This window comes from Notamacropus eugenii, chromosome Y (assembly GCF_028372415.1).
Source record: "Notamacropus eugenii isolate mMacEug1 chromosome Y, mMacEug1.pri_v2, whole genome shotgun sequence".
NCBI classification, from domain to species: Eukaryota; Metazoa; Chordata; class Mammalia; order Diprotodontia; family Macropodidae; genus Notamacropus; species Notamacropus eugenii.
In genome coordinates, this window is record NC_092880.1 from 8,416,736 (window position 1) to 8,425,197 (window position 8,462).

At 36.1% G+C, this 8,462-nt stretch overlaps 1 protein-coding gene and 1 pseudogene across 1 annotated transcript; one reads left to right on the plus strand and one right to left on the minus strand.

Moving 5' to 3' along the window:
* Nucleotides 1-8,462, minus strand: part of LOC140516776 (probable E3 ubiquitin-protein ligase TRIML1) — a 237,614-nt pseudogene that overhangs the window by 154,197 nt on the left and 74,955 nt on the right.
* LOC140516548 (olfactory receptor 8J2-like) lies at nt 715-1,662 on the plus strand. The gene has a single exon (XM_072627495.1). The coding sequence runs from the start codon at nt 715-717 to the stop codon at nt 1,660-1,662; it is 948 nt and encodes a 315-aa protein (XP_072483596.1).

Consider the following 8,462-nt stretch of genomic DNA (forward strand, 5'->3'; position numbering starts at 1 on the left):
GTGTATGTGTGTGTGTGTATCTATGTATGTAAATATGCATACATACATACATATGCGCACATGTACACATGTATGTGTGTGTGTGTATATATATGTATATATATATATATATATTCATCTATAGTACATAATTTAAATGAAGACTATCATCTTACTGACACTTCCAGGCTTTTCTACTTCCTGTCCATTAACATTCCTAAATCTAGAATTATATTTTACACATTTTAAAGCCATATTCTGAGAAAGAGCCCTTAGGCTTTACCAGATTCACAAATGGGACCCATGATAGAAAAAGGAAAAAAACAACAACTTTGAATTAGTGTCTAAGCATTGCCTTTGGGATAACATTCAAACTCCACCATTTTGCTTTTAAAATTCCTTACAACCTGATTCTAACCTGTCTTTCCAGGATGATCACACAACCCCTCTCCTCAAATTACTGTGCTGAAATTAATTTTATTGTGATAAGCTACCATGATTGAAAGAAATTTGACTCTTCCCCCAAAGAACTTTGCAACTTGGTCCTTTTGCATCATTAAACGTAGCTCAGCATTCATGTAAAATATTTCTCCAAGTCTAACACAAGATTTTCCAAACAACTCAAGGTAATAACATAATAAATTCCAGGACATCATCATCTACTTGAAACTCATCCTAAGTCCTCTAAACTATGTTCCTATTTTTCCCCCATAACAGATGAAAGCAACAGAATAAATGATTCCAGGAAATCTCTCCCATGTGACTGCATTCATTCTCATTGGAGTCTCAGAGCGTCCAGAGCTTCAAGTTCCACTCTTCTTCATCTTTTTAGCAATCTATGGAGTAACAGTGACGGGAAATGTGGGAATCATCACCCTGAGTAGTATAGATTCTCGACTTCAGACTCCCATGTACTTTTTCCTGAGACATTTGGCTATCATTAATCTTGGCAATTCCACTGTCATTGCTCCCCAGATGCTGGTCAATTTCTTGCTGGAGAAGAAAATCATTTCCTACTATGGGTGTGCAACTCAACTGGGAGGCTTCTTAGTCTTCATTGTTGCTGAGATTTTCATGTTGGTTGTCATGGCCTATGACCGCTATGGGGCTATTTGCAATCCCCTATTATATATGGTTGTAGTATCACGGAAGGTTTGTATTCTACTTGTGGTCCTTACATACACCTACAGTTTAACTACTGCAATGACTGTCACTTCCTGTGTTTTCTCAATGTCTTACTGTTCTTCAAATGTCATCAATCACTTTTACTGTGATAATGTCCCTTTGTTAGCATTATCCTGCTCTGACACCTACATCCCAGAAACAGCAGTCTTTACTTTCTTAGGAACTAATCTCTTCTTTTCCATGATCATTGTAATTGTATCCTATTTCTACATTATCTTGGCCATTCTGAGGATACGTTCAGCAGAGGGGAGACAGAAAGCATTTTCCACCTGTGCTTCTCATATGATGGCTGTCACTGTTTTCTATGGGACACTCCTTTTCATGTATTTTCAACCTCGGTCAAACAATTCCTTAGACACTGATAAAATGGCCTCTGTATTTTACACTCTAGTGATCCCAATGCTGAATCCTATGATCTATAGCTTGAGGAAAAAGGATGTGAAGGAAGCTCTAAGGAGAGTTCTCACTAACCCTTGTCAAACTTTTAAAAACATGTAAATTCACAAATATTAAAGTAAACTATAAGATTCGTAAGCTAAGGCAAATATTGTCTTATAATGGGCTCAATCAGTGAATGGCCAGGAATAAAAGAAAACTAAGCAATAGTTAAAGAATTAAAAAGGAAACAAAAATGAAGGGTGTCACATTCCAATAAGGATCACTATAGATACATATTGACCTAGAAAACCACATGTTAACATTAACTACTTATGTTATGTAGTATTTTGTTATATATTTCCCTCTTGTGTTTAATCTTATTCAGTAAGTAATCCATAGTGGGTTACCTTTTTATAGTCTTATTTTTTTTCCCTTTTCTGGGAATTTTCCGAGTCAGTGACTTGACTTCTGAATATTCTCTTCACACCCACTTTGCCTCCAGATCCGCCCAGCCAAAGGTTGGGGTCTGAGATTCAAATGCTGCTTCCCAGCCTCAGGGCTTTGGGCGGGGACGGGGCTGCTATTCAGTGTGAGAATAAGTTCAGTTGCTCAGGTGGGGGCAGTGCTCAGTTCCCTCAGGGGATTTATGCAGAGACCTTCAACAATGGATCTGGGCTCCTGCCTGTTTGGGGAGCCCCTGCCTGCTTGGGGAGCCCCTGTCTGCTCCTGCCTCCACTGCTGCCTCCCTAGGGGGCCTGAGTTATGGGGGCACCCCACTCCCCTCTCGACCCACCAAAGAGACCCTCTCACTGACACCCGTCACCTGTGGGTGGAGGGACCCGGGCAGCCCCTGGAGATTCCGTTCCCGAAGCCCGCTCTGATCTGCTCCTCTCGGTGCCACGTGGCCAAGGCAGGGCTGGGCTCACCTCCAGGTCCGGGGCGCGAGGGACCTTTTGCGAGAGGTTTGCAGGGCTCTCTGGAACAGAAATCTCCTCACCTTCACCGTTCTGTGGCCTCTGCTGCTCCAGAATTCGCCGGGAGTTCTTTTTTCCAGATATTCTATGGGCTGTGGGTTTGGAGCTAGTGTATGTGCGTCTGTCTACTCTGCCATCTTGGCTCCACCCCCAGTGGGTTACCTTTTTGACATCTGTTGGTAATGGTCTGCAAGGAAGGTAGTAGTAGAAAAGTAAATAAGGGAGTAGAAAAAGCAAACTAGGGCCTAGAATCAAGTAAAATTTTGTAGATTAGATGGGGAAACCACAAGATGGGGGAATCAAGAATTTCCTATTAATTCTTGGGGCTCCTTTTACTTCCTACTGAGAAAGTTGTTTATGAGAATAAGCAGCATTACAAGGAAAGGAATGGGAGCTATGTGCGTGTGTATAGGTGAGGGAAGGAGGATTTAAATTTCAGAAGTCTGACTAAACCCATGTTATTTTTTTCATTTTGTTGAGTGATCTAATGATATTCCAACTTACTTATATTGACTTAGAAGTAAATGTTATTTTATCCTATTTTTTTCATTTATTAAGTGTCTACTATTTACCAGATTCTGTACTAATTGTGGGAGATACAAAGAAAGGTAAGACTGTCTTTGCTCTTAAGTTCCCATTTTAATTGGAAATACAACATTCAAACCAGTATGTACAAACCAGTGACAAACAAAATAAATTCTAGATAATAAACCAAGCAAAAACACTAGAATTTGTGAGGGGGTGGGTATTGTGATACAACAGAATTAATATGAAACCATCATAGGCATATTGAGAGCAGATATTTCATTATCTTGTACATAATTTTGATGGATTAACTCCAATTCTGCTAATTGACTGCTTGGTCATCATTCGATAAGGGCCAGGCGAGATGAATAAGGATTCCATCAAGATTCTTCCTACATTCCTGAAGTGCAAGCATGATTTTGATATTATATTGTAATTTTCTTCATTCCTCAATTTGAAATGAATATACACAAAATATATAAGGTTAGAGAAAGGCAGTGTTCAACAGTACAATAAAAACTCTAGGCACATCTTGCAAGTCTTGGTTTCCGCAGTTAACTGAATCTGTGGATTTGCGTATAGGAAGATACTTTCTAATGTGGCCTACTTATTTAAGTAATAAAATGTGTCATGATTCTTTGCTAAGAGGAAAACTTTGAGATATTTATAGGTTGTCTTCCTACGGATATGGAGAGAGGGGAAGAAATATAACCCCATGATGTAGAGAGCGCACATCAGAACTCCCTGAACATCTGTCATTCCAAGAAGTTTAACAACAACTAATTATGCTACCCATTAATTATACTTCTTCTTCCTTAAATTTAATTTTTTTAAGTTTGAAAATCAGTATATTTACTTGCTGGTGTACGGCAAGGAACAATTTAATTGGAAATATGCATACATCTGTAGAGGATTCAGAACTCCATATTTCACTTGTTTTCACATTCATATTTGGACAATGTTCTTCTCCCCAAACCCTGACATTGGAATTCCAGTTTTGTCAATAACATTAACAAAGAAAATTATTTCATAAAAATGCTTATGAAGAATAATGAATATTTTTCCAACTTAGAGATAGCATGCAGGTTTTGGCTGATACTACAAAAATGTAATTAATCATTTTTCATTTATGATTCTGCGAAATACACAAGGTTTATAATGAGAAAATATATATATATATATATATATATATATATATATATATATATATATATATATATAAACAAACTAGACATATATACTTATGTACAGCTGGTCTTTGGGTCAACAAAAACAACGACAACAAACACACACACACAAACCACACACAAACACATGAGCAATTCTCCATGCAACCCTACTCTGCATGCTCCTGAATTGTTTTCATTATTCTTACCCCAAGTTCTAAGGCATTTCAAAGATTTTTAGTAAAAAGGACAGATCTGAGTGGGGAATTCAAACTAAAGTACAAGAATGAAGTCGGTGAAAAATTCTTATTAAGCATGTACTACGTGCCAAAGTTGTGCAAAGACTTGGAGTTATAAAGATAGACAAAAACAAAAGAAAACAATCCAGTTGTTACTCTCAAGGGAGTCACAATCTAAAATCAGAAATATCAATTTATTGAAATAACTAGATGGAGTTGAATATAATGCTAAAAGATTAATGGGGAACCGAAACAAGCATCCCTCAAGAATTTTAACATTTTTCAATGGTGTTGAGGTGATTAATTTTTAAAACAAAGTTTATGAATGGATTCTCTTAGTTCTGAGAGTTTTAGGAGGGGAAAAAGAATGGAAGATAAAGTTAAAATATATTAAAATAAAAACTAGAAAGAAAGGGGGTAGACCTTGATATTTTTAATAATTACTGTATGTAATAAGAATATAAAAAATTCCGAGGAAAGGCTAGAGGATGTAGGTATCATGTGAACCTCACTCTTCTCTGAAATGGACAGAACAGGGTCAAATACACTTGCATTTACACCAACAGGTAAAAGATTTTTTTGTGTAAAAATACTCCAAACTTAACAGGAAAAAATGGGTATAGAATGGGGAGTGGGTATAAATCACTATATCAAAAGAAGGTTTTGGCTGCATTAGCAATAATAAGTTTCTCGCTCAATTGGGGTCTTCATTCAAAAAAAATAATGATAAACTGTTGAATATGTTGTGGGCAGTGTTCTTGTCCATATATAGGATGAGCTAGATGTTGTATAATGGATAACCGTAACATTGCAGTGAGTTATCCTGTGGTATATGGATTAGACTAGATGATTGCTGAGGTCTCCTGTAATGTTCAAATTTTACAATTTCGTTACAGGTCTTCTAGGTAATGTCTTTATTTTTTTTTTTTTATTTTTTAAATTTTGAATATTAACACCAAAAAAGAGAGTTTTCATATACAAATTTGAGAATAATGGGATTTCTATATGAACCCATGAATATCAACTTCACACTGCTTGATTTTTATTTAGATATACACATATGTATGTTAACATATATACTTATGTATGTATTTACCTAGACATTGCTTTCAAAACTCTCCTGCTTGTCTATTCTTCTTTCTATATTTCTTCGTTTCCTGTTCTTTCCATTAAAAAAATGTTTATATGGTCCTCTTTTTTGGCATCATTATTTTCTATTAAGTCCCTAACCCCTACTCTCCCTGTAGAAATATAATTTAAAGAATAAGAATAAAGAAAATATTTTAAATAAATTAGCATAGTCAGACAAAACAAATATAAGCAGTAGTTAGGTCTAAGGTGTATATTTTTTTTCTTTTTCTGTCTATCATCACTGCCAGGAAGTAGGCAGCACATTTAATCATAGGTCCTGTGAATGCATGGTTAATATGGTTGTTCATCCACTTGATCAGAGTTTTAAGTGCTTTAAAGTTGTTTTTTTTCTTTTGCAATTTTGTAGTTGATCCAAACTACCTGAAGTGCTCCATAATGATAGTACTTTTCCTCAACATTCAACTCTACATGTCAAGAGGTAATGGAATGGTATCTTCACACTGAATAGCTCTTCTTAGGATTTTCTCCTGTTGATGCAACCAGGGATGCAACTACCCAACCTCTTTGCTTCTCAATTTCATTAAAGCCGATTAATTGATCATAGGGCTTCGATGTGATGTAAATCAGCAATTTTCCTTCTTTCTGATAAAATAGAGGATCCTATATCCTTCAGGCCATCCTAATTCTAAGGACAAGTCTATATCTTAGGTATAATTCCTAGAGATCAAGTACTTGGCAATGCTGGCAAGGGACATACACTTAGATCAGCAAGACTGAATGGTTTATAATGTTAAAAAAAACTTGCAAATGTTAGAAGGATTATTTGAATGCAGATCTTCTTGACTCCAATCCCTACAGAGTCTAATCAGCTTGCCATCTATATAATCACAATCACCACCACCACCACCACCACCACCACCACCACCACCATCATCATCATCATCATCATCATCATCATCATCATCATCATCATCATCATCATCATCGTCATCGTCCTTGCAATAAACACCATCACTATCATTGTCAGTATCATAACTGTGATTATATATTGGATTTTTATATTTTCAAAACACTTTCTATGCATTATTACATTTGATACAATAATGTGAGGTAAGTGCTACTAATACCTTCATTTTACAGATGAGAAAACTGAGGCTGGCAATAGCTAAATGACTTGTCCAAGGTCACATAGCTAGTGAGTCAGGATTCAATATCAGGTACTCCCAATGCCAACTGTATACTGTGTCACCTAGTTGAACATCATCATCAATTATTTTAATCACCACCACCATGATCTACATCCATGTATTTATTAAGTACCTCTAATGGGATTGCTACGTCTAAGGCACGAGTAAATATCGTAGAGGGAAAGATCAGGAAAATGTTACGTTATATTCAAAATTGATGATAAAAAATTGGAAAGGTGGAAAGGAGAAGGGAAAAAGGCAAATTCTAGATCTGAAATGAGGTATGTATGAACTAAAAATATCGATATGTTATGGTTTCTTCAGAGAATCAAAATTCAGAGAGTTCATAAAAATATGAAAACAACTCTTTAGGTAGCACACATCCAGGCTTGTTATTACATGTAGAAGATTGTAAGACAAGATATGGGATGTACCAGAAGACTTTATTGTCTAAGTCATGCATCTTCACCCAAACTTCAATGGTATAGTTCTACATATTTTAGTGTCTATATATCTTAATTGCACATATCAATTCGGTGCTACATTGGATCTTCCTTCCCTCTTTTAGACCCAGCCAAGTCAAACGTCTGGCCAATAATCCATGTTCACTCACAGAGCAATCAGAATCATCTCAAATTAGAATAGGTTGACTTTTGGTAATGGATTAAGTTCTTTGGATGTTCCTGTGCTCCATTTTTAAAAGACATTCAATAACACCTATAGAATAGTAATATTTAAGAATAAGGACATTTGTCAAAAAAAACTATGCTTCACTTAGAAATTTAGGAAGTAGGCACTTATGAAGTTTTTACCACGTACCACACACTGCGTTAATAATTTTACAAATATTACTTCATTCGATCCTCAGAAAAATCCTGGGAGCTGGGTGATGTTATAATATCAGTTTTAAACTTGGGATACTGAGACTGACAATGCTTATGTGGCTTGCTCAATGTCACACAGCTAAAAAGTGTCTGAAGTCACATTTGAATTCCAGTATTCCTGACTCTGAGTTTAGCAATATAGCCACTGGGCCACTTGATTGATAAAAATTTCATTAGAGCCTCACAAAATGCCCTGAAATTATTATTATTATCCCCATTATGCATGGAGGAAAATGGGATAAATAAAGGTTAAATCACTTTTCAAGGAACACAGAGCTAAAGCAGATTTGATCTCATATTTTCCTGACTGTAGGCTAAGGGCTCTATCCACTGTACAAATTATTCATTCTAGAGAATGTTTTAACTCCCTAAAAGCAGTCCAGCTGCTGACTTCCCTTTGGTTATTTCTGGGCCCAACACTGAGTCCATTTTCACCATCTATTCCAGATGTGCATACAAAAATGCAAGTCCATTCAAATGTATGTTATAATCTGCCTACTAGGTGTTCTTCATCTAATTTGTCGCTGGTTTATGGATAGCAAAAATAAAATGTTCTGATTGGGTAGAGACCTCTCCTAGGAGCTTCTGCAATGTTCTTGGACTTTATATAACCTGCACAATATAGCCACAAAAAAGGAGTCTGACACATAGTAGCTAGAAAATTAATTCTTCATGGAATTAGGTGAATATGTAGACATTTTTCATTCATTACAGATACTAAGTCTAAGCAATTTCCATATCATGATTATCTAAAATTCATTATATTTTTCCAGTACTTTAGGGACACATTCTCTTGGGGACTGTAAAAGCCATAAAGTCTCCTTCCACCATTTGGTAACAGTGATATCATGAA

Excerpts from the sequence above, each read along its gene's own strand:
- LOC140516548 (XM_072627495.1), top strand. The coding sequence starts at position 715 with ATGATTCCAGGAAATCTCTCCCATGTGACTGCATTCATTCTCATTGGA.